General features: G+C 37.8%; 2 protein-coding genes across 2 annotated transcripts in view; one reads left to right on the top strand and one right to left on the bottom strand.

Annotated features, from left to right (window-relative positions):
• Positions 1 to 2,579: 2,579 nt before the first annotated feature.
• Positions 2,580 to 3,542, top strand: LOC129545126 (olfactory receptor 7A10-like). Its single transcript, XM_055408923.2, has one exon. The coding sequence runs from the start codon at positions 2,604 to 2,606 to the stop codon at positions 3,540 to 3,542; it is 939 nt and encodes a 312-aa protein (XP_055264898.1). The 5' UTR covers positions 2,580 to 2,603.
• Positions 3,543 to 4,736: 1,194 nt separating this feature from the next.
• SEPTIN14 (septin 14) overlaps positions 4,737 to 27,905 on the bottom strand; it is a 34,690-nt gene continuing 11,521 nt past the window's right edge. Inside the window, exons 3-10 of the mRNA XM_088832796.1 lie at positions 23,490 to 23,610; positions 22,927 to 23,122; positions 18,950 to 19,136; positions 17,627 to 17,788; positions 12,897 to 12,993; positions 10,712 to 10,880; positions 6,046 to 6,178; positions 4,737 to 4,916 (exon numbers count right to left, since the gene is read on the bottom strand). Of these exons, the coding sequence (XP_088688922.1) occupies positions 4,737 to 4,916; positions 6,046 to 6,178; positions 10,712 to 10,880; positions 12,897 to 12,993; positions 17,627 to 17,788; positions 18,950 to 19,136; positions 22,927 to 23,122; positions 23,490 to 23,610 (1,245 nt within the window). The remainder of the gene's footprint in view (positions 4,917 to 6,045; positions 6,179 to 10,711; positions 10,881 to 12,896; positions 12,994 to 17,626; positions 17,789 to 18,949; positions 19,137 to 22,926; positions 23,123 to 23,489; positions 23,611 to 27,905) is intronic.

Raw genomic sequence — 27,905 nt, 5'->3', positions numbered from 1 at the left:
CCATCAAAGAGGGGACTAAGACCAAACAAGTGAAAGTAATATCCCATGATAGGGACTTCCCTACCAAACTGGGGGAAGGTTCGTATACAGTCTAGATTTATGGCTTCTCTTGACAATTTGAAAGATTAGACACCTTGAGGACCATAGTCCCACTGGGCAAAAAGTAGCTGGAGCCAGACAGCTACCATCCCTTTAAAAGGGGCATATGGGGACTTCCCTGGGGGTCTAGTGGTTAAGATTCCACGCTTCTAATGCAGGGGGCTCGGGTTCAATCCCTGGTCAGGAAACTAGATCCCACATGTCGCCACTAAGAATTCACATGCTGTAACTAAAAAAAAGTAAAGCTCTTGCATGTTGCCCCTAATACCGGTACAAAAAATGTCTGGAACTAAATATTGGTGATGTTCATACAACACTGTGACTATACTAAGTGCCATGAAATTGTATACTTTCAAATGATCACACTCATGAATTTTATGTTATGTGAGTTTTATCACAATTTTTAAGAAGTGCATTGCATACTTACGATATGAAAAATGATCCTAAATGCCGGTAAACAATGTGGGAGAGATGAAGAACAGTAAAAGATGAAATTGGCTTGGCAAGACAGAAATCAGTAAGTGCCCTGTTATACAATTAGGGTATTTCTAAATTTAATACAAAACCAGTCCAATATCTGAAGAAAGGAAACTATGACACATGAGTAGGTTTACACTATAGAAAGATCTCTCTGGGGCCAATGCAATGATTGTGCTGGAGACATGCTAGTCTCCTGTGATTTCAGAGGAAGAGATGATGAGAGCCCACAGAGATGGGACAGAAGTAGTGGGGAAATAATTGAGGTATCTGAGAGACACAATGCATAAGAATCAGCCAGTACTTACTGAATGTTTGTTCATGGTGGGGAAACCAGAATTTAGAACCAGGGATGTTTCCATGTCTTGGCTGTTTCATTGCAGCACTATTGACAATAGCCAGGACACAGAAACAACCTAAATGTCCATCGACAGATGAATGGATAAAAAAGAGGTGGTACATATATACAACGGAATATTACTCAGCCCTAAAAGGAATGAAATAGCATCATCTGTAGAGACGTGGATGGACCTAGAGTCTCATACAGAGTGAAGTAAGTCAGAAAGAGAGAAACAAACATAGTGCATCAATTCAGATACGTGGAATCTAGAAAAATGGTTCAGATGAATTTATCTCCAAGGCAGGAATAGAGACACAGATGTGGAGAGCAGACATGTGGGCACAGGGGCAGAAGGGGAGGGTGGGACGAACTGGGAGATTAGGATGGACGCATATACACTACCATGTGTAAAATAGATAGCTAGCGGGAACCTGGTACGAAGCACAGGAAGCTCAGCTGGCTTCTCTGTGATGACCTAGGGGGTGGGATAAGGGGAGTGGGAGGGAGGTCTAAGAGGCAGGGTTAGGGTTAGGCTTGTCTGGGTGGGCTTATTTTAAGCATAGTGTTCCTTATAAAGGAGGCAGAAGATCAAAGAGACAAAAGACCATGAGATGATGGTAACAAGAGACTGGAGTAATGTGAACAAAGGGACCAAAGAATCCAGACAGCCTCCAGAAACTGGGAAAGACAGACTCCACTATAGCGCCTCCAGAAGGAGCCAACCATGCCAACACCTTGACTTTAGCTCAGTGAAACTGATTTCAAAAGTGTAGACTCTGGAACTGTAAGAAAATACACTGGTGTTGCTTTGTGTTAGGCACCTCAGTCATGTCTGACTCTTTGCGACTCCATGGACTGTAGCCCACCAGACTCCTCTGTCCATGGGATTCTCCAGGCAAGAATACTGGTGTGGGTTGCCATGCGCTCCTCCGGGGGCCCTTCCCAACCCAGGGGTTGAATCCGGGTCTCTTGCTTTGCAGGCAGATTCTTTACTGCTGAGCCACTGTTGCTTTAAGCAGCCAATAACTGGCAATTTGCCTACCTCGTAGCACTATGAAGATCAAGTGAATGGACAAACAAGCTGGTGAGAACCATGACTGCATTCTTATTAGCCATGAGCTTCATAAAAGTTTTCTTTTTTAAAATAAAAAGAAATTTATTTATTTGGCCCTGCCAGGTCTTAGTTGCGGCATCTGGAATCTAGTCGCTTGACTAGGGATCAAACCTGGGCTTCCTGCACTGAGAGCACAGAGTTTTAGCCACTGGTCCACTGGGGAAATCCCTAAGATTTCTTGTATAATTCTGCATTTCTAACAAGCTTTCCAGATGATGCTAATGCTGTGAGTCCGTGAGTGACAATGAAGAGCAAGGAGCCACATCATTCTATCTCAGAGAAATGGTAGAAATAATGCTGGCTTTGAGGAATAAGATATGACGAATGGCTAGTTTGCATACTGAAGTGGGGACAGTGGCAGAAAGAGATTGGCTACATTTTTAATCCTCTGAACTTCTGGGCTATACTCACCCTGATCCATTAACAAAATATAGGGATGTATTTATTTTTTGTGTAAACTGTAATATTAACTGTATTTATATGATATGAGAAATATAGTCAGTAGTAGTTCAGTTGGTTGATAATGTTTATTTGTTTGTATTTTTTTATTGCCAAGACAGTCACACCAGCTATATGGAACAGGAAAATCACACACAGTTTTCAGGGTTTCTACTCCTTGGACTGTCAGATGAGGCAGAGTTGCAGCCTCTCCTCTTTTGGCTTTTCCTCTCCATGTACCTGATAACTATTGCTGGAAACCTGCTCATCATTCTGACCACCGTCTATGACTCCCACCTCCACACACCCATGTACTTCTTCCTCTCCAATTTGTCTTTTTCAGACATCTGTTTCACCTCCACCACCGTCCCAAAGATGCTGCTGAACCTCTACATCCAGAACAAAGGCATCACCTTTGAAGGCTGCCTCACTCAGCTGTATTTTTTCATCCTTTTTGCAGAACTGGACATTTTCCTCCTCTCTGTGATGGCCTATGACCGGTTCGTAGCCATCTGCCATCCGCTGCGCTACACAACCAAGATGAAACCCCAGCTCTGTGGCTTGCTGTTGCTGGCATCTTGGATATTGAGTGTCCTGGACTCTTTGCTCCGTGGTTTGCTGGTGTTGCGGCTGTCCTTTTGTACTGACTTGGAGATCCCCCATTTCTTCTGTGAAATCAATCAGGTTATCCAACTTGCCTGTTCTGACAATCTGCTCAATATCATAGAGATGTATTTTGCCACTGTGCTCATGGGTATTATTCCCCTCTCTGGCATTGTTATTTCTTATTCTCGGATCGTCTCCTCCATACTGAGGATTACCTCAGCAAGGGGGAAGTACAAGGCATTTTCCACCTGTGGGTCTCATCTTTCAGTCGTTTGCTTGTTTTATGGCACAGGTCTTGGGGTGTACCTCAGTTCTACCACTACCCAAAATTCCAGAACTAGTGCAATAGCCTCTGTAATGTACACTGTGGTCACGCCAATGCTGAATCCATTTATTTACTCTCTGAGGAACAAGGACATAAAGGGGGCTCTGAAAAGTCTTCTCAGCACTGTCACTTTCAATGAGTGACAGGAGTGTTTACCTTGGGGCTGGAGAAGTTCTCATAGGTAGCCAAGAACAAGATTGGCATCCAAAAAGCCTGATATTTTTGCCATCTTCAGATGTCTTTTTTCTTCCTTTTTCTTTACCCCATGTCCCTTAAATCAATGATACCACATGTTTTGTTTATTTTCTAACATTGCTTTTTTTTTACATTGCTTTGATGTATTGATATTTCTTTCTTCATTGTTTCTCACCTTTTTCAATATTTCAGGTTTTCCCTTTCCAACTTAAATCACAATATCCTGATGCCCTGAAAAAATGCTGCCTTTGAAATGAAAACAGTAAAAAAAATTACAACAGAAAAATTTTTTATTCTTTCAGGAACATGAGAAAAATTTTGGAGTAAATATACACAGACCCTCAAGGGTAGTACTTTTGCTGAATAAGTCATGGTAAAGTTAAGCCACACAAACCAGTGAACTGACATTGTAAATGCAGAAAACTCAGGATATATAGTTTTGAAACTTTTGAAATAGTTTTAAAAAATCTACTTTATTTTCTAAAACCTTGATAACTTTAGTTTTAAGTAAATGTTAGTATGTAAGGCATAATATTATCATCCAAATGTTACTCATGGTTTCCCATTATTCTCTGACTCTCTTTCACTTCTGAAGTTTTATTCCAATATTAGTTTTACAAGGTCTAACATAAAAGTATAAGGGTTATAATCAGAAATAGCATTTTATTTAATAAAACCTACCAAGAAATTATCAGTAGAATTTTATAAGGAATATGAGCATAAGGATTAGCTTTTTGTAATACTGCATGCCAACAAATCCCCTACTTCTATTTAGATATGAAATAATACATATACTTGGTCACCAGAGTCACAGGTAGAGCTATGGGAAAAGAATTTTCACAGCTAATCAACACTTTTACACTGTGGTACATAAATCTTTGATCTTCTTTCATTTTAGCAAATATTTATTGAGCACCAATTCTGTGCTGCTCTTGTTCTAAACTCTGATGATAGAGCATCTAACAAGACGATCAGGGTATGTGCTCTCAAGGAGCTCACGTTCTAGCAGGAGAAAATACACAGCAAGTAAACAAATTTTAAAACTTAGCATAATTTCAACCAGAATTAAGTGCTACGAGGAAACTCTCACAGGAAGATGAGAGAGAGTGAAAGGGCTCTACAGCACACGGACTGGTGAAGGATTATTTCTTACGCTCTTTGTCCTTCTTTATACTGCTGCACACCGGGCTCTGCAAGGTTCCAGAGGAGGCCTTCATTTTATAAAATGCTAGGATTTCTTCTTCCAGTTGTTTCCTCTCCTCCTCAAGTCTCGTTGTCTCCTCTTGCTGGATCTTCTTAAGATGTTCAAACTTGTCCTGTAGCTGCAAAACAAATCCAGAGTTGTGACTCAAAGCACCCTAAGGGGGCACATCCCCAGGCACATGTTTCTTTCTTTCTGATTATCAAACCTACCCTAATCATTAGAATAGCACTTGATCTTAACAGCAGTCTCAAAAAGTATCTTTGCAGGAGTCATATGGCTCGTAAATATATTTTCAGACCTGAGGGCAAATGAGCATCTACATACAAGGGCAAGAAGAATGACTGGAAAGGCTGGGGATGTGAGATTGTGGTATTTATAAATGATAGCAAAATCATTGAGAAAACTTTTTACTTAAAGATACAATGGAACATTACCCATTTAAGAAAAAAAAAAAACCTTGCCTTTTGAGACAATATGAAAGGACCTGGAGGGTATTATGCTAAGTAAAATAAGTCAGAGGTAGATAATAGATAAGAAAGAGAAGGAGAAATACCATATGATTTCACTCACACAGGGAATCTAAAGAAAACAACTCAAATGAATAAACATAACGAAACAGGAACACACTCATAGATACAGAGAACAAACTGGTGGTTGCCAGAGGAGAGGGATGAATGAATAGGTGAAGAAGATTAAAGGATACAAACTTCCGGTTATAAAATAATGTCATGGGGATGTAATGTACCGCATACAGAATATAGTGAATAATATTTTAATAACTTTCTATGCTGACAGATGGTGCATGCATGCATGCTAAGTCGCTTCAGTCATGTCTGACTCTGTGTAACCCTCTGAACTGTAGCCTGCCAGGCTCCTCTGTCCATGGGATTCTCCAGGCAAGAACATCGAGTGGGATGTCATGCCCTCCTCATTGACAGATAGTATTTAATATATAAAAATATTGACTCAATGTTGTATACCTAAAACTGATATAATATTGTAAGTCAATTTATATTTCAGTTTAAAAAAATTCAAAAAAGCTGATTCTCCAAATGCTCTAGGACAAATAAGATTACAGGCAATCATTTCTTTAAAGGCTGCATCCAAAACTTACATGGTAAATAGCTACTTTTTGAAGAATAGAAAGTATCCTTCAACAAAATCATCTAAACTCTTGAGATGAAAACCCCCAATTTAATAGGACATCTAAACTTAAATATGGATTATATCAAACTAGCAGGACTTGCCTCTTTTTCAGCTTCTTTAAATGCTGTTTCTTTCTCCTTTACTCGCTGCATATACTTCTGTTTCAACTCTTCTTCTTCTCTCTGACATTGCTCCGAGAGCTCCTGCCTTTTGGCTTCATAGATCTCTTGAAAACTAAAAAGAAATGTGTGTGCTTTTATATTAAAATGTTAATATAAATAAACATATAAAAATATATATTGTATATTAATAATATGTAACATTGTATGGAAAAACCCAAATGAACTTTTTGGCCAACCCAATATAAACTCATATAACTTGAAAACAAAATACTAAACAATCCAAATGAAAAACAAGCAGAAGACATAAATAAACATTTCTCCAAAAAAGATATACAGATGCCCATCAGGCACATGAAAAGATGCTCAGCATTCCTAATTATTCAGTTCAGTCGCTCAGTCGCGTCCGACTCTTTGCGACCCCATGAACCACAGCACGCCAGGACTCCCTATCCATCACCAACTCCCGGAGTTCACTCAAACTCATGTCCATCGAGTCGGTGATGCCTCCAGCCATCTCATTCTCTGTCGTCCCCGTCTCCTCCCACCCCCAATCCCTCCTAGCATCAGACTCTTTTCCAGTGAGTCAACTCATTGCATGAGGTGGCCAAAGTATTGGAGTTTCAGCTTTAGCATCAGTCCTTCCAATGAACACCCAGGATTGATCTCCTTTAGAATGGACTGGTTGGATCTCCTTGCAGTCCAAGGGATTCTCAAGAGTCTTCTCCAGCACCACAGTTCAACAGCATCAATTCTTCGGCGATCAGCTTTCTTCACAGTCCAACTCTCACATCCATACATGACCACGGGAAAAACCATAGCCTTGACTAGATGGACCTTTGTTGGCAAAGTAATGTCTCTGCTTTTTAATATGCTATCTAGGCTGGTCATAACTTTCCTTCCAAGGAGTAAGCGTCTTTTAATTTCATGGCTGCAAATCAGCATCCGCAGTGATTTTGGAGCCCAAAAAAACAAAGTCTGACACTGTTTCCACTGTTTCCCCATCTATTTCCCAAGAAGTGATGGGACCAGATGCCATGATCTTCGTTTTCTGAATGTTGAGCTTCAAGCCGAACTTTTCACTCTCCTCTTTCACTTTCATCAAGAGGCCTTTGAGTTCCTCTTCACTTTCTGCCATAAGGGTGGTGTCATCTGCATATCTGAGGTTATTGATATTTCTCCCAGCAATCTTGATTCCAGCTTGTGCTTCTTCCAGCCCAGCGTTCCTCATGATGTACTCTGCATATAAGTTAAATAAGCAGGGTGACAATATACAACCTTGATGTACTCCTTTTCCTATTTGGAACCAGTCTGTTGTTTCATGTCCAGTTCTAACTGTTGCTTCCTCACCTGCATACGGGTTTCTCAAGAGGCAGGTCAGGTGGTCTGGTATTCCCATCTCTTTCAGAATGTTCCACAGTTTATTGTGATCCATACAGTCAAAGGCTTTGGCATAGTCAATGAAGCAGAAATAGATGTTTTTCTGGAACTCTCTTGCTTTCTCCATGATCCAGCGGATGTTGGCAATTTGATCTCTGGTGCCTCTGCCTTTTCTAAAACCTGCTTGAACATCTGGAATTTCATGATTCACATATTGCTGAAGCCTGGCTTGGAGAATTTTGAGCATGACTTTACTAGCATGTGAGATGAGTGCAATTGTGCGGTAGTTTGAGCATTCTTTGGCATTGCCTTTCTTTGGGATTGGAAGGAAGCCTGACCTTTTCCAGTCCTGTGACCACTGCTGAGTTTTCCAAATTTGCTGGCATATTGAGTGCAGCACTTTCACAGCATCATCTTTCAGGATTTGAAATAGCTCAATTGGAATTCCATCACCTCCACCAGCTTTGTTCGTAGTGATGCTCTCTAAGGCTCACTTGACTTCACATTCCAAGATGTCTGGTTCCAGGTGAGTGATCACGCCATTGTGATTATCTTCATCGTGAAGATCTTTTTTGTACAGTTCTTCTGTGTATTCTTGCCACTTCTTCTTAATATCTTCTGCTTCTGTTAGGTCCATACCATTTCTGTCCTTTATCGAGCCCATCTTTGCATGAAATGTTCCCTTGATATCTCTAATTTTCTTGAAAAGAAAATTTGTTTTTCCTATTCTGTTGTTTTCCTCTATTTCTTTGCATTGGTCACTGAGTAAGGCTTTCTTATCTCTCCTTGTTATTCTTTGGAACTCTGCATTCAGATGCTTATATCTTTCCTTTTCTCCTTTGCTTTTTGCTTCTCTTCTTTTCACAGCTATTTGTAAGGCCTCCTCAGACAGCCATTTTGCTTTTTTGCATTTCTTTTCCATGGGGATGGTCTTCGTCCCTGTCTCCTGTACAATGTCACAAACCTCTGTCCAGAGTTCATCAGGCACTCTATCTATCAGGTCTAGTCCCTTAAATCTATTTCTTACTTCCACTGTATAATCATAAGGGATTTGATTGAGGTCATATCTGAATGGTCTAGTGGTTTTCCCTACTTTCTTCAATTTCAGTCTGAATTTGGCAATAAGGAGTTCATGATCTGAGCGGCTCCCGCGGCACAGATGCGACCACATTCAAGGTCAGGAGGGGCGGCCTTGAGGAGATACCCCTCGTCCAATGTAAGGTACAGTGGCTTCACTTTACTGGAGCAGCTGTGAAGAGATATTCCACGACCAAGGTAAGTGAAACCCAAATAAGACGGTAGGTATTGGGAGGGGGCATTAGAGAGTAGACACACTGAAATCATAATCACAAAAAACTAGTTGATCTGATCATATGGACCACAGTCCTGTCCAACTCAATGAAACTAAGCCATGCCGTGTGGGGCCACCCAAGATAGACGGGTCATGGTGGAGAGGTCTGACAGAATGTGGTCCACTAGAGAAGGGAATGGCAAACCACTTCAGTATACTTGCCTTGAGAACCCCATGAACAGTATCAAAAGGCAAAATGATAGGATACTGAATGAGGAATTCCCCAGGTCGGTAGGTGCCCAGTATGATACTGGAGATCACTGGAGAAATAACTCCAGAAAGAATGAAGGGATGGAGCCAAAGCGAAACAAATACCCAGTTGTGGATGCGACTGATGATAGAAGCAAGGTCCGATGCTGTAAAGAGCAATATTGCATAGGAACCTGGAATGTTAGGTCCATGAATCAAGGCAAATTGGAAGTGGTCAAACAGGAGATGACAAGAGTGAACATCGACATTCTAGGAATCAGTGAACTAAAATGGACTGGAATGGGTGAATTTAACTCAGATGACCATTATATCTACTACTGTGGGCAGGAATCCCTTAGAAGAAATGGAGTAGCCATCATGGTCAACAAAAGAGTCCAAACTGCAGTACTTGGATGCAATCTTAAAAATGACAGAATGATCTCTGTTCGTTACCAAGGCAAACCATTCAATATTACAGTAATCCAAGTCTATGCCCCAACCAGTAATGCTGAAGTAGCCGAAGTTGAACGGTTCTATGAAGACCTACAAGACCTTTTAGAACTAATACCCAAAAAAGATGTCCTTTTCATTATAGGGGACTGGAATGCAAAAGTAGGAAGTCAAGAAACACCTGGAGTAACAGGCAAATTTGGCCTTGGAGCACAGAATGAAGCAGGGCAAAGGCTAATAGAGTTTTGCCAAGAGAACACTCTGGTCATCGCAAACACCCTCTTCCAACAACACAAGAGAAGACTCTACACATGGACATCACCAGATGGTCAACACCGAAATCAGATTGATTATATTCCTAATTATTAGAGAAATGCAAATCAACACTATAATGATTTGCCACCTCATACCAGTCATAAAGGCCATTATGAAAAAATCTACAAATAACAAATGCTGGAGAGGGTGTGAGAAGAAAACAAAACAAAACTTCACTGCTAGTAGAAATGTAAAATGGAAGAGCCACTATGGAAAACAGTATAGACATTCCCCCCAAAACTGAAAATAGTGTTGCTATATGATTCAGCAATCCCACTCTTGGGCATATGCCAGAACAAAATTATAATTCAAAAAGATACCTGGACCCCTCTGCTCATAGCAGCACTATTCACAATAGCCAAGACACAGAAACAGATCTCTGAGTTCTACAGGAACCAAGGCCCCTACCCAGGTGGAGGATAACTTCAGGCTGAGCACAAGCACATGGACCCCAGACTGGCTGTAACCAGAAGGCTGATGATTGAACACCATCTTGTTACCTCACCACCAACCAATAAGGGGAGGGTTACACACCCTACAGCCCTCCCTCCCAAATTTTGCCTATAAAAACTTCTTCTCTCTTTGGGATTGACATGGAGGGTTTCAGCACAAGTACATATTGTGTGTGCTTAGTCGCTCAATCGTGTCCGACTCTTTGCAATCCCATGGACTGTAGTCCCCCGGGCTCCTCCGTCCATGGGACTCTCCAGGCAAGAATACTGGAGTGGGTTGCCATGCCCTCCTACAGGGACATGTACCTATTGGAGGCATATAAATGAGCCCTTGCGTTATGTTGCTCCTACTAACCTTTCATCAAGGTCTGAAGATAATGAAAAACCACAACATTCAGATGGCCCAGAATATGAGAAGCAGAGCTATTCTCATTCCAAAATAATCATATCTCACGGTTGTAGGGGATTTCCAAGTCACCTATCATCTTGTTCAAGCAAGATCTCTACTCACCTAACTGGCTGGTTGTTTGGACCCATATCAGTAAATCCCATTATGTGAAGTCTGTTGCGCCTGTAACATTCATAGTGCCGAGTGTGAGTCTGTTCTTTCAAGTCTTCCATATTTGTACAAAGAAGCATATCCCGGAGCTTAACAAAGTCACAGTGGTTTTCATTTTCCACTAGGCAGAAAAATAATAAAACCACAAAGCTTATTATCAATCCCTATCACTCAATAAGTATTCTTGAATGAGCTTAGAACATGCTGAATAATAGCTATAAATCTTTTAACCATGTAACTATGTTTATATGGTACATGTCAATTATAGGTATAGTTTATTTATAGACCAGGAAATTTGCTTTAAATTTATTAGTCAGAGACTGAACAGGAAACAGTGAAATAATATGTTACATTATATTAGCATATAGCATAAGTTCAGTTCAGTCGCTGTTGTGTCAGACTCTTTGCGACCCCATGGACTGCAGCATACCAGCTCTCCCTGTCCTTCACTGTCTCCCGGAACTTGCTCAAACTCCTGTCCATTGAATCGGTGATGCCATACAACCATCTCATCCACTGTTGTCCCCTGTCCTCCTGCTTTCAATCTTTCCCAACATCAGGGTCTTTTCCAATGAGGAAAAGACTCTTCTCAATGAGTTGGCTCTACTCATCAGGTAGCCAAAATATTGGAGCTTCAGCTTCAGCATCAGTCCTTCCAATGAATATTCAGGACTGATTTCCCTTAGAATTGACTGATTTGATCTCCTTGTAGTCCAGGGAACTCTCAAGAGTCCTCTCTAACACCACAATTTGAAAGCATCAATTCTTTGGCACTCAGCCTTCTTTATGGCCCAACTCTCACATCCATACATGACTAATGCAAAAACCATAGCTTTGACTATACGGACTTTTGTTGGCAAAGTGATGTCTCTGCTTTTTAATATGCTGTCTAGGTTGATCATAGCTTTTCATCCAAGGAGCAAGAGTCTTTTAATTTCATGGTTTTGAAACTTATATAGCATAAGTTTTCTTTAATAATTTAGTATTTTTCAAATGAATATTCTCAAGGTATTATACAGAGCAATAAGCTGATGAACTGATGAACTGATGCTATATACTAATATAATGTAACATATTATTTCACTGTTTCCTATTTAGTCTCTGGCTAATAAATTTAAAGCAAATTTCCTGGTCTATAAATAAATTATAAGTTATCTTCTTTTAAAGAAGATAATTTCACTAAACTAAATAATTTAATTAAATCCTGCTAACGTAAAGGCCTTAACAATTGTACATGATGTAGTTATTAAATTATATGTGTATACTATATGTGTGAGAATGAATTAGTCATTTTTCAGAATCACTCAATAAATTCACATGGCTCTCTCTCTTGTGCCTGTCATATCCAAAAGACTGATCACAATATTTTGGGTATTGGGTATGATATTGTAACCAAATATAATATTCATTAAGTACATTTAATAAATTTAAAAATTTATAATACATTAATTGAAAATAACATTTGGAACATTATCTCTACAGACAGAGATAATCCAGTCCCCAATAATTAGTATCACAAGTATGTGAATCATACAATAAATAACTGTTATGACAATATTCTAATTCATCATGATGCTAGATAACTAATATAAATGTCAAGGTACAATTTATCCAAAAATAAATTATGTTACTTTATTTTTGAAATAGTTTACCATCCCTTTTACTAGTAACCACTTAAAAGCGCTTTATAAATTGGGTAGCAATTAACTTATATAACATGTTTCAAGTACCAATATTTATGCTTCCATGTTGTTCAAAGTTCTTTTGTTCAAAGAACTTTTCAACATTCTGAGTATGATGGTTTAGCACCACAGAGATAATCTGCATATGGCAGACTGGGGTAAATGAGAAACTTCTGCTCAGTTTCTCAATTTTTGCCTAAAGTACAAAAATATTCCAGAAAATTCCTATGAGAATAAGTTATAGTCAAAATAATCACTATCTCAAATGAAACAGAATCTGTGCTCCTTATCAATAACTGTTAATTTGCTGTTTAATGAGAGTTACCAATATTGACTCAAGTTAAAATATTTTGTTTTATATATTTATAGTTCTATTTTACATAGTTTTATAATTATATATATTTAAGCATAGTCACTCCAGAGCAAGCCTTCTCATGGAGGTTTCTTATGTTTACCTTGTAAAATTCCCCAGGGGTAGTGACGTCCTCTGACTGTCCTTTTTCCAACTTTCACTTCATCTGTACTTCCTACTACAGCAAAAGGTAAGAAGCCCTAGAAAGTAAGAACGAATTTCATCATATTTTCTTATACCAATATGACTTACTCTGTTACTCTTATTTCTGTTATGGAAATAACAAAGACAAGAATACATAATAAGTTTATTCAAACAAGTGATTTATCCTGCCTCAGATTTTATGACTTAGCATTAATTATGTGCAGATTAATTTCTGTAAGCATTTGTGTGAGATCCCACTTCTATTTAACATAATATTAGAAGTCTTAGCCATAGCAGTCAGACAACAAAAATAAATAAAAGGTATCCAAGTTGGAAGGGAAAAAGTAAAACTGTCAATATTTGCAGATGATATGACACTATATACAGAAAACTTTAAGTCTCCACCAAAAAATCACTAGAAGTAATAAATGAATTCAATAAAGTTGAAGAATAAAGGTTAACATACAAATTTCTACATGTTGCTTTTCTATTTACTAATAATGAACTGTCAAAAAGAGAAATCAAGGAAACAATCCATTTAAAATTGCATAAAAATGAATAAAATACCTAGAAACTGGCTTAAAAGAGGAGGTGAAAGACCAATATTCTGAAAAATATCAGACACTGATGAAGGAATATGAAGATGACACAAATTAGTGAAAAAATATACCATGTTCATGGATTGGAAAAATTAATAAGGTTAAAATGCTCATACTACTCAGAGTAATCTACAGATTTAATGTAATCCCTATCAAAATACACAAGACATTTTCCACAGAACTAATGGAATTAGTTACATAATACATAATAAAATTGTATGGTACTGCAAAAGAGCTCAGAGAGCCAAAGCAATCTTGAGGAAAAAATAACAAAACTATAAGTATCACACTCTTTGACTCTTTTGACTTTATAGTATATAGACTATACTATAAAACTACAGTATCAAAATAGTATGGTACTAGCACAAACAGACACACAGATCAGTGGAACAGAACAGAGAACCCAGAAATAAAATTACACACATATGACCAATTAATTTATGACAAAGGAGGGAAAAATACACGATGGAAAAAGACAGTCTCTTCAATAAGTGGTGCTGGGATAACTATATGATAACTACACAGTTAATATGTAAAGGAATGAAATTTGAACTTTTCTCAAAAGATATACAAAGATAAATACAAAATGAATTAAAGACCTAAATGTAAGACCAGAAACCATGAAACTCCTAAAAGAAAACTCTAGGTAGAACACTGACATAAGTGGTCACAATATTTTTTAGATCTTTCTTCTCAGGCAAAGGATACAAAAGCAAAACTAAACAAATGGGACCTAATTTAACTCAAAACCTTTTGCACAGTAAAAGAAACTTCAAAAAATGAAAAGACAACCTACGGAATGGAAGAAAATATTTGGAAATGACATATCTAATAAGGAGTTAATACCTAAAATATATGAACGGCTCATACAACTCAATATAAAAGCAAACAACCCATTTTTTAAAAAGGGCAGGTCATCCCTGGTGGTCCAGTGGTAAAGAATCTTCCTGCCAATGCAAGGGATAGGGTTGATTCCTGGTCAAGGAAGATCCCACATGCCACGGAGCAACAAAGCCCCTTGTGCTACAACTACTGAACTTGCTCACCTAGAGCCCATGTGCTGCAACATGAAGATCCAGCACAGTCAACAGATAAATATATAAATAAATTTTTTTTAAAAATCACGATGCAGCTTTTCAGGAAAGGCTATTGTTTTGAGCTTTGGCACTAGCATTTCATTTGGGATTTCAAATAACTTGATTTGAGGAGAGAAGAGCCTCACCTGACTTCTTTGAGATTAACACAATGCTTTGGGGTCCTTTGTTTGGCATGGAGATGAGTAAAATGAGTAATGCATTATTTGGAAGATAAGCCTGGGCAATTTGGAGACATATATGCACAATATTTAACCCAGGAATTGCACCTTAAAAACAAGCATAGTAATAGTGTTCTGTTGCCCAAGTGCCTTTTGAAATGTATAGGGAATTCCAGAGACACGTGGGTGCGGGCAGGTCTGGGGACAGTATAACAGTGACCTAGAAGACCCAAGAGACCTGTTCAGGTTTCCTATGAGGTGAAAACTTGATGCAATGACACTAATATTGGCTTCTTTTCCATTCTCAAGTAAAAATGGAAAGCAGCTGCCCATAACAATCTACATGTCTTAATAAAGATATCCATGTCAGTTTCTAATGTACTCATGAACTATAATAAAGATGACAGGAAAGTTATGACCAAACTAGATAGCATATTAAAAACCAGAGACATTACTTTGCCAACCAAGGTCCGTCTAGTCAAGGCTATGGTTTTTCCATTGGTCATGTATGGATGTGAGAGTTGGACTGTGAAGAAAGCTGATCACTGAAGAATTGATGCTTTTGAACTGTGGTGTTGGAGAAGACTCTTGAGAGTCCCTTGGACTGCAAGGAGATCCAACCAGTCCATTCTGAAGGACACCAGTCCTGGGTGTTCATTGGAAGGACTGATGCTAAGGCTGAAACTCCAGTACTTTGGCCACCTCATGCGAAGAGTTGACTCACTGGAAAAGACTCTGATGCTGGGAGGGATTAGGGGCAGGAGGAGAAAGGGACGACAGAGAATGAGATGGCTGGATGGCATCACCGACTCGATACACATGAGTTTGGGTGAACTCCGGGAGTTAGCGCTGGACAGGGAGGCCTGGCGTGCTGTGATTCATGGGGTCGCAAAGAGTCGGACACGACTGGGCAACTGAACTGAACTGAACTGATACACACACACACAGACACAAAAACCACAGTGCAATAGTAACTCATATCCATTAAGATAAGCTATCATTTAAAAAAAAAAAGAAAATAACAAATGTTGGTATGAATGTGGATAAATTGGAAACCTTGTGCACTTTTTGTGAGAATGCAAAAACAGTGAAGCCACTATGGAAAAAAAGTATGGCAGTTCCTCAAGAAATTGAACCTACAATTATCATACAATCCAGCAACTCCACTTCTTGGCACATACAAGAACTGGCCCAAGGGAATTGAAAGCAGAGACTCAAAGAAACATTTGTACAGGTAGGAAAGGACAAATATTATATAATTCTATCTACTAGAAGTACTTTGAGTAGTCAAATTCATAAAGTTGATGGAAGGAATAACAGGGAATTATTGTTTATTGCAGAGCCTCAGTTTTTCAAGATGAAAAAAGTTCTGTGGTTATAGTTGGTGGCGATGATAGTAGCACTCTATGAACAGATAATGCCACTCAACTGTGAACTTTGAAAGATTGAGGTTGGGGACTTCCCTGGCACTCCAGTGGTTAAGACTTTGCCTTCAAATTCAGGGGCTGCAAGTCTGACCCCAGGTCAGGGAGCTAAGATCCCACATGCCTCGCAGCCAAAAAAAACCCAAAACATAAAACAGAACCGTAACAAATTCAGTAATGACTTCATAAAACTGTAACAAATTCAGTAAAGACTTTTTAAATGGTCCACATCAAAAACATTAAAAAAATTTTTTAAATAAAAAAATTAAATGTTTAAGATGGTAAACCTCATTCTATGTATATTTTACCACAATTTTAAAACCTCTTAGAAGGAAACATAAGAAAATCTTTATTACCTTGGATTTGACAAAACAGTCTTAGATATGACATCAAAAGCACAAGTAACAACTAAAATAAATAAATTGGACTTCATCAATATTTTTAAAAAGCTTACATTTCAAAGGACACCAGAAATAAAATGAAAAAGTAACTAATAGATTGGGGAAAATAATTACAAATCATGTATCTCATAAGCAACTGGTATCTAGAATACATAAAGAACTCTAACAACTCAATAAGAAGAAAGAGCTCATTTAAAAATGCACAAGGGATCTGAGTAAATGTTTCCCCTGGAAAGACATACTAATAGCCAATCAAAGCATGAAAAGACCAAATACTATATAATTCCATTCATATGATATCCAGAACAGAGGAATCTGAAGAGCAAGATGTTGATTAGTGGTTTCCTAGGGCTGGTGGAGAGGAAGGTTGACAGGCGGTAGGGGAGAAAAGCTAAAGAGTATGGGGTTTCTTTTTGAGATAATATTTCTATATCTATTATATAATAAAAATGTTCTCAGTTTGGTTGTGGAGGTGGTTGCACACATTGTGAACAGACTAAAAATCATTAAATTGTATACTTTCATGGGTGAGTCATATGGTATGTGAACTATATCGTTTTAAAAGGATTTTTAAAAGAACAAAATGCTTCTTAAAATAATTGATTCTCAGCAAATATTTTTCAAAATCAAGAAAAAGAAACATTTTCCCACACTGGATTTTGGGGAAGAATACCTTATTTATAGCCTCTTTGTCAGATACAAGTGATACTATATTACTAACATAGTTGTTCAGCTGCTAAGTCATGTCCGACTCTTTGGGACCCCATGGACTGCAGCACGCTAGGCTTCCCTTCACTATCTCCTGGAGTTTGCTCAACCTTACGTCCATTGAGTCAGTGATTCCATCCAATCATCTCATCCTCTGTCGCCCCCTTCTCCTCTTGCCCTCAATCTTTCCCACCATCAGGGTGTTTTCCAATTTTTTCTGTATTACTAATAAGGTTACTTATAAATTATATTTTCATTCCCCCCCATCAAATAGAATTGAGATTCAATAGTTAGAAGCTTACATTCATCGAGGAGCTCATGTGAGTGCTAGTTTCATCATCTGTTGGGAACTGATATATCTGGATGCCATTACTAATCAATTCATTCATTATCTCACACTTAAATGTCTGTAAATCACTTTTAGAAACTGCATCTGCTTTGGCAATCACTGGTATAATGTTCACCTATTAAGAAAGAAGCAAAGAAAAATTTACCATTGAGAATTAATTATTAATTAATTATTAAATGCTATTTACAGTCAAAACCTCACAATATCTGACAACACATTTTCGTAACCAAATAATCCCTAGCTTTCATGACTTCTTCATAAAATTGCTTTCCAAAATCATCAGTATTTTTGAAGATTAAACTTTAATCAGAAATCAGGTTTAGAAGGCTCAGTTTTTTCTCTTCTCAAATTTTCTTACACTTTCAGTGCATCTGGGTTTGGTAAAATGTAAACAGAAAAATGAAATATGATCAATTTGATTTCTTATTCAATTGAGTATTAAAATGTCAGAAGAGATTTTTCATCAATATTGTAGAACAGATCAACTTTGTCCTTCTACTTATCATTCATTTGCACCATCTAAGGCCATTAAAATAGCATTAACCCAGTTCCACCAGTGTCCTCATAAAAACGGGAAACTTGAACACACAGAGACATCACATATGTGTACAAACAAAAGATCATGTGAAGTGACAGTGAGAAAGTGGGCATCTACTTCCAGAACTGAAAGTTTTCAGAAAAAAACAAAACTTGGTGACATTTTCCGGAACTGTAAGAAAATAGATGTCTATTGTTTAAATGACTTTCTATTGTTAAATCACTAAGAGGCATTTTGTAATGGTATCTCTAGAAAACTAACACAAATGCTTTAAAGATTAACAGAAAAAATTATATATATGTGAAGTCACTCAGTTGTGTTCGACTCTTTGTGACCCCATGGACTGTAGCCTGCTATGCTCCTCCGTCCATGGAATTTTCCAGGCAAGGATACTGGAGTGGGTTGCCATTTCCTTCTCCAGGGGATCTTCCCAAACCAGGAATCAAACCCAGTCTTCTGTACTGCAGGCAGACTCTTTACCATCTGAGCCACCAGGGAAGCCAAGTTCTTGTGTGCAAAAGCTTTCAAGATTTGCACTGTTTCTTAGGTTCAGTAGTTGTGGCACATGGGCTTAGTTGCCCCGCGGCATATGGGATCTTCCCGGACTAGAAATTCAACCCATGTCCTCTGCACCCACAGATGGATTCTTAACTACTGGACCACTAGGGAAATTCAAGATTTGTATTGTTTCAAAATAAGTATCAAATCTTGACACGCTGATGGATTTACCAAACGCACCTTGCTGTCAATGTTCTTCATGGTTAATATATCAAGAGACTTCAGAGACTGTCCTGTAGGTGAAATGAAGTAAAGGCACACATGGACACGGGAATCATGGTAGTCACTTAAGGAACGTTTAATTTTCAATTCTTCTTGAAGATAGGACTCAAATTGAGCATCTAGATAGTCAACAATTGGCTGATAGCTGAAAAAAAAAAAGATTATTCAAACATTTAAAATAATAGATTAATATCATCTGAAGTCTGTGATTTTATCATTTACTATATAGTGAATATGCGCACTCACTAGCTTGCCCCAGCAATTAAAATGTTCATAACATGTCCTTACAAAGATAACAATTTTAAACTAATAAAAAGGCCCATTATTGGACTTGACTAGTGGTACAGAGGGAAATGGCAGCCCACTCCAGTGTCCTTTCCTGGAAAGTCTCATGGACACAGGGGCCTGATGGGCTGCAGTCCATGGGGTCGCAAAGAGTCGGGCACGACTGAGCGACTAACACTTACTTACTTACTTAGTGGTACAGTGGTTAAGAATCTGCTTGCCAATGCAGGAGACATGGGTTAGATTCCTGGGCAAGGAAGATTCCACACGCTGAGGGTCAGCTAACCTTGTGCAGTGTAACTGCTGAGCCCACACTCTAGGGCCGGTGTTCTGCAACTATTGAGTCTGAGTGCTGTGACTACTGAGCCCACATGCCTAGAGCCCATGCTCCACAGCAAGAGAAGCCACCACCACAAGAAGTCTGTGAACCACAAGGAAGAGTAGCCCCCACTTGCCACAACTAGTGAAAGCCCATGAACAGCAAGGAAGATACAGCACAGTCAAAAATGAATAATATTTTCTGTTCACAGAAAGGCAAAATGCTCTCTCAGTTCAATGCGCTCCCAATTAGAATCCAAGTTTTTTGTATGTATACATATATATAAGTGCAAAGAACAAAGAATCCTCAAGATATACTGAAAAAAAATGAAGAAGATGTATTCTTCCTATATTAGGACTTACTGTGAAGCTAAAATAATTAATACAGCATGGTATCAGCACAAGGGTAAATTGACTAAAGCACAAGAGAATTTTTGGATGTGATGCAAGTGTTCTAGGTCCCAGCTGAGGTGGGGGCGGGGTATACAGCTCAGCACATTCTTAAATGTAAGTCAGACACTATAAAACTCTCAGAGGAAAACATAGGCAGAACACTCTTTGACAGAAATTGCAGCAAGATCTTTTTAGACCCACCAACTAAAGTAATGAAAATAAACACAAAAATAAACAAAGAGGACCTAATTAAACTTAAAAACTTTTGCACAGCCAAGGAAACCATAAACAAGACAAAAAAAGACAACTCTCAGAATGGGAGAAAATATTTGCAAATGAAGCAACTGACAAGGGATCAATCTCCAAAATATGCAAACAGCTCATGTGGCTCAATATCAAAACAACAAACAACCCAATCAAAAAATGGGTAGAAGAACTAAGTAGACATTTCCCCAAAGAAGATATACACATGACCAAAAACACATGAAAAGATGCTCAACATCATTAATTATTAGAGAAATGCAAATCAATGAGTTGTCACCTTACACTGGTCAAAATGGCCACCATCAAAAAATCTACAAGCAAAGAATGCTGGATAGGGTGTGGAGGAAAGGAAATCCAAACACTGTTGGAGGGAATGTAAATTGATACAGCCAGTATGGAGAACAGTACAGAGGTTCCTTTTAAAATCTAAAAATAAAGCTACCATATGCCCTAGCAATCCAACTCCTGGCGTTTACCCAGAGAAAACCATAATTCCAAAAGATACATGCACCCCAGTGTTCACTCCAGCACTATCTACAATAACCAAGACATGGAAGCGACCTAAATGTTCATCGACAGAGGAATGAATAAAGAAGATGTGGCATATATATATAATGGAATATTACTCAGCCATAAAAAGAAACAAATTGTGCCATTTGTAGAGGTGTGGATGGACCTAGAGAATGTCATACAGTGAAGTAAGTCAGAAAGAGAAAAACAAACATTGTATATTAACACATATATGTGAAATCTAGAAAAATGGTACAGATGAATTTATTTGCAAATCAGAAATAGAGACACAGACATAGAGAACAAATATATGGACACCAAGGGGGGAAATGGAGGGGTGGGATGAACTGGGAGATTGAGATAGACATATATACACGACTGTGTATAAAATGGATAGCTAATGAGAATCTACTGTATAGCACAGGGAACCCTACTCAGTGCCCTTTGGTGACCCAAATAGGAAGGAAATCCAAAAAAGGGGGATTGTATATATGTGTTGGAGTAGGAAATGGCAACCCACTCCAGTATTCTTGCCTGGAAAATTCCATGAACAGAGGAACCTGGTGGGCTGCAGTCCCTGGGTCAGAAAGAGTCAGACATGACAGAGCAAATGAGCACACAGCACATGTATGTATATGGCTGACTCACTTTGCTGCACAATAGACAAAAATGCATCATTGTAAAACAACTATACGCCAATAAAATTTCTTTTTAAAAAGTCAAAGACAAAAAGTAAATTTTGCAAGCAGCAACAGAAAAGCAACTCATCACATATAAGGGAGCCCCCAAAAGACCATGAGCCAATTTCTCAGCATAAAATTTGCAGGCTAGAAAAGAACAGGATAATATAGTCAAGATAAAAAGAAAAAATCTACCAACTACCTTTTAGAAATGAAAGAAAAAAAAATACTTCCCAGACAAATAAATATTGAGGAAGTTCATCACCACTAAATTTGCCTTAAAAGAAATGCCTCTAGATCTACCTGAAAAGAAATGCTAAAGGCAGTTATTTAAGTTGAAACAAGTGGACTCATTATAGTAACACAAAAGCACATAGGAGTATAAAATTCAATGGTAAAGGTCAATAAAGGTAAATATAGACAAACAGAGAATATTGTAACACTATAATGAAAAAGGTATGTTAATCACTTTTGCCTGTAACATAGAAGTAAAAACAAAAATGTATAAATAACTATAAATACAAAAATCTTCGAATGGATGAACAACATAAAAATATGAAGTTTGATATCAAAGTGAAGGACAGGTAAAACTGTAAAATTGTGCATGTGATTGAAGTTTTTATAAGCTTGAAAATAAACTGTTATAAAATGCTTTATATAAGCCTCATGATAACCACAAAATAAAAGATACATAAAAGAAAAAGAGAAAGAAAGAAAACACATCACTACAGAAATCAACAAAATACAAAGAAACTAAAAAGAGGAAATGAGGAACAAGGGAACTACAAGATAGACAGAAAACATATAGCAAAATAATCATAGTAAGTCATTCCTTGTGAATAATTCCTCATATGTATTACTGTATACTCGGAGAAGGCAATGGCACCCCACTCCAATACTCTTGCCTGGAGAATCCCAGGGACGGGGGAGCCTGTTGGGCTGCCGTTTATGGGGTCGCACAGAGTTGGACACGACTGACGCAACTTAGCAGCAGCAACATTACTATATATTATAGAGTATATACTACATATAATTATTTGAAAAGAGTGAAAAGTGAAAGTCGCATCTGACTCTTTGAGACCCTGAATTCTCCAGGTCAGAATACTGAAGTGGGCTGCCTTTCCCTTCTCCAGGGGATCTTCCCAATCCAGGAATCAAACTGAGGTCTTCTGTATTGTAGGCAGATTCTTTAACAGCTGAGCTACCAGGGAAGCCCATTTGAAAGGAGTAAACTCCCCAATCAAAAGACAAAGAGTGGCTGAATGGATTAAAAAAAAAATCCAACTACAGGCCATCTACAATAGACCCACTTTATTATTTTTTAATTGAAGTATAGTTGATTTATGTGTTGTGCTAATTTCTGCTGTACAACAAAGTGATTAAATTTTAGATATATTCTAGAACATTACTTTTTAATATATGGAGAAAAAGGCAAATTCCTTGAAATAACAATAACTTTTAAAATTAAAATAAGAAAACACTCACCTGGCTTCCTTGTTTATTTGATCACCATAGCCCACTGTTTTCACAACAGTTAATTTCAACTGAACATTGTTTTCCTGGAGTTCATATGTCTGAATTTTAAGTCCAACACTTGAGTAAAAATGTGAAGATTTTTTGTCTTTCAAATTAGTATTGAACAGTGTGTCAATCAAGGTTGATTTTCCAATTCCAGTTTCCCCTGTAAGGAAACAGACACGTCATAGGGGCATAAGATATCTGTGAAGTAACACCCTGTCCCCTCCCTAGAATGGTTTACAAAGCATCCCAAATACTTCAAAGACTGGAATGTCCTTGAAATATATATGATACTTTTCACTCCATCCATCATTAACATAACATGGAAAGAGAAAATACACAAAGGTGTATCAGATTTTGAAGAGCACTGAAACACTTAGAGAAAAAATGTCGAAGTAACATGGCTAAGAAGATGCAAACCAATGCAAACACAAAGACAGTCTTAAAGTAACAGCACCAGTGTTATGCTGCTTAAAATAAGTTGAAATGAACAATTAAGAAATAATTCATGAGAAGGGGTTGGCACTTACCCACACAGAGAATATTAAAAAAGAATCCTTGTTGAACAGATTTGTCCACCAGCTGACGAGCCAAACAATCGAAACCAAAATGGCCAAGCATATTTAAGCAACGGATATTATCTTCTTTTTGCTTAAAGAAAAAAACAACATTTTGATTAGATAGAAGATATCACTTGACAATGACTATATTAATATGTCAAAGAAATGGAAATGATTATTTGAGAAATGATATCATTTCATATGATCATTCAAATGATCAAATATCTTTTGATTATCATACTTCAGACAAGATGCAAATGAAGCAAATTTATAAGAAGAGAGATCATAACCAGATATATAGATTTTTGTCATAATTTTTATAAATAATGACACTATCTCTGTTCACACTCAAATAGACTATTTTTCTAAGTTTAAAAGTAGGAAGTTAAAGACATACCACAAGAAAGCCCAGTATGTTACTCTACAATAATAAATTATTTTTGTGGAAAAAAGAAAACAACATTGTTTCGTTCTTCTTCAGTTTGGTAATATATTCAGGAGATCCAGTATATGTTAATACATGCAAGGAAATAAAACTTTATTTGAATTTTTTAAAAAGTAACTAAAAACTTTGACTTCATATTTGTGATATGCCTCTGAGAACTTGTGCTGTATCAAGTTGTTAAAGGAATCCACTGCTAATAACACAAACCTAGAAACCCAGAAATCCATTAATAATGTATTTATTATATTTTATTATTTATTATAATTTATTATAATAAATTTATGAATTGATAATTTTTAAAAGTAGAAAGTAATTCAAAGAAGCCTTATTAATCTATACTAGTCTCAGCCCTGGAAATCTTTCCCAAACAACTAGAAATTTTCACAAATTCTTTATGCAAAATAGTGTTTGCTGTAGCTCTCTAACATCCAAATATATGACTCCTTGTAACAGAATATCCAAGTAAATTATAATATATTTATTCACATACACACTGGGGCATTCTTCAGTCATTAAAGATATTTATAAAAATGCTTTAATAAATTTAGAAATACATGAAACTCTTTAAAGAGTAAGATAAAAAATTGTGTGTACATGCCTAACTTTTGGTGATAGCAGAGTAACTTAACAGCATTTTACCTTTCCTTACATTAACAACAAGAACAACTGTTTGAAAGCATTGGGACAGAAAGAAAAGAAGGCAGAAACAAGAATAAATCAAATTCGGGAAACAATTTAGCATAATAGGTGAAACTAGATTTATCCACATACTCCCGTGAAGCGACTCCCTAGTGAATAAGAAACTTGAAACGTAGAGCTCAAGCAGAGAGCGACAATCTTGAGCTGGGAAATCTGTTAGAATTTGGGGCTGGCAAAATACCAGGATACAGAGAAAGAAATCTTCGAAGAGCTAGCCACAGCATGGGGAGACCCAAATTTGCAGACTTTAGAACACTTGGCTGAGTCTAACTCCGACGTGCAGGCGTGACTGTAAAGAGCCCAGTGGAAACAGAGGAATTGGCATTCTAAAAACACCGAGCTGGTATCTTAGCAGTGGTACTGGGAAGACCCAAGGGTACAGAGTTTGGAGTTTAAGCTTCTTCCCAGTTAGGCAAGTTTGATCAACACTTTAAACACTTTGAACTTTTAATTTAAATTTGTAAAAGGACTTGCTATAGGATCAAGGATTATGTTCTAAGTTAAAGAGTTACTCCCAAGTCGAAGGGTACAATGAAGGTAAATCCACCTTTACAAAGAATATCGTGACTCAACAGGGTCCAAATGACTTGCCAGTAATCTAACTGCTAAAACAAATTCACTACTCTTTAGAGAAATATAATAATAGAATTTAGACTTTCTACAATGTATAATCAAAATTACTAGATGTGAAGAAGCAGAAAAGAATCTCTCTCACAGCCAAGGACAAACACAATCAGTAGAAACACCCACACAATGAGGAATTGGCAGATAAACACTATAACTATTATGAACATGTTTAAGAATCTACAGAAAAAGATGGGTATAATGGATTAAGTGATAGGTTATTTTATTTTATTTTTGGTCACATCACTTGGCATGTGGGATCACATTCCTTGACCAGGGATTGAACCCATACCTCTTGCGTTGGAAGTGTGGAGTCTTAACTACTGGACCACCAGGGAATTCCCAATAGGTAATTTTAGATACACAAAAGACGATGATACAGTTGTTAGTTGAATTCAGTTCGGTTCAGTTCAGTCACTCAATCATGCTCTACTTTTTGCGACCCTATGGACTGCAGCACACCAGGCTTCCCTGTCCAAAACCAACTCCCAGAGCCTACTCTAACTCAAGTCCATCGCATCAGTGATGCCATCCAACCATCTCATCTTCTGTCATCCCCTTCTCCTCCTGCTTTCAATCTTTCCCAGCATCAGGGTCTTTTCCAATGAGTCAGTTCTTTACATTAGGTAGCCAAAATATTGGAGTTTCAGCTTCAGCATCCGTCCTTTCAGTGAATATTTAGGACTGATTTCCTTTAGGATGGACTGGTTGGATCTCCTTGCAGTCCAAGGGACTCTCAAGGGTCTTCTCCGACACCACAGTTCAAAAGCATCAATTCTTCGGCGCTCAGCTTTAGCTGAATTAGTACATGCTAAATGAACAATGGCGTGCTGTGATTCATGGGGTCGCGGAGAGTCGGACACGACTGAGCGACTGAACTGAACTGAACTGAACTGAAATGAACAATGAAGGGTAGGGATAGGACCCTACCAGGGTCCTATTTGGTCCCAATCAGGAATCCAGGCATCAACCAAGGATTAATTAATAAAAATTCCATGGGGATCTTATATTTAAAGACAGCACATTGAGCAATACTAAACTGAAAATACAATCAAATAAGAAAAAATTTTAATTTGTTACTCTTTGTGCTCTTAGTGGGGTTTAATATATGTGGCAAATTCTGAGTTCTCTATTCAAAGAGAACATTCTGACCCATAAAATCTGAAGGTGATATGAAACAATAACAGATTTGGATGCTCTATTGTCCTCTCTGCCCTAGACTCCCTTGTGATAGGCTTTACTCATTTTAAAAACTGCAACTCAGGGTTGCAACCAGATCAAAGTGTCCATAGAACAAAATATAGCCCATTTTCTTATCAGGAAAAGACCAGAAACCTTGGCCTCATTAGCACTGAGATTTTACCCACAGAACAAATAGAACAAGCAAAGTTCTGAATCATCACAATTACTTAACAAACATCTTCCGTCGGGCTGAAAGTTCTTTTTTATAATATATATTTTTATAAAATTCTGATATAATTTATGTAGAAAACTTCAACATTTCAGGTTCTACTACTTTGGCATTTATGATCATGCAAATCTCTTTCTTGATTTCACCTTTGCATCATCCACAGTAAAGCAAATTAAGAAGGTATATAAGGTATACATAAGGTAAGTATATAAAAATATAAGGTTTAACCTACCATGAAAAGGATTATTTCATATGCATTCAAGTGAAACTGAAATGCTAGCCATACATTATTTTAATCTCTCATGATAGCAAGGACATACAGACTACATCTAGAAAATGGGATACTGCATGCAAAGTCTGTAAATTACAAAGGACTCTACAAGCTCTGAGAAGCCGTGATGTTTACCCTGTAATCAATGAGCTTTTCCCCCAGTCATATGGGGAAAGGTAGCTGAATAAGAAAAGTCATTAGTCATTGTGAGCCTTTGGGACAGTCACTGATGCCTGTTTTCTCTTCTATAAAATGAGAACATTCGACCAGGTGAGCTTAAAATTCTTCACACTCTAATGTTCTATAAGTCAGACAGTTTTATTTATGAAGAGCAGATCATTTCAAGGAGAATAAAAACCATGCAGGAAAAATTAAAATATGGGAAATAGATAGGAAAACAGTGGAAACAGTGTCAGACTTTATTTTTTGGGCTCCAAAATCACTGCAGATGCTGATTGCAGCCATGAAATTAAAAGACGCTTACTCCTTGGTAGGAAAGTTATGACCAACCTAGATAGTATATTAAAAAGCAGAGACATTACTTTGCCAACAAAGGTCCATCTAGTCAAGGCTATGGTTTTTCCAGTGGTCATGCGTGGATGTGAGAGTTGGACTGTGAAGAAAGCTGATCGCCGAAGAATTGATGCTTTTGAACTGTAGTGCTGGAGAAGACTCTTGAGAGTCCCTTGGACTGCAAGGAGATCCAACCAGTCCATTCTAAAGGAGATCATTTCTGAGTGTTCATTGGAAAGACTGATGCTAAAGCTGAAACTGCAATACTTTGGCCACCTCATGTGATGAGTTGACTCACTGGAAAAGACTCTGATGCTGGGAGGGATTGGGGGCAGGAGAAGACGACCACAGAGAATGAGATGGCTGGATGGCACCACCGACTCGATGGACGTGAGTTTGAGTGAACTCCGGGAGTTAGTGATG

This window comes from Moschus berezovskii, chromosome 27 (assembly GCF_049115385.1).
Source record: "Moschus berezovskii isolate FMDL1 chromosome 27, NW_MosBer_1.0, whole genome shotgun sequence".
Taxonomy (NCBI): Eukaryota; Metazoa; Chordata; class Mammalia; order Artiodactyla; family Moschidae; genus Moschus; species Moschus berezovskii.
The sequence above is the reverse complement of the archived record's forward strand: the minus strand, read 5'-3'. Positions and strand labels throughout refer to the sequence as shown.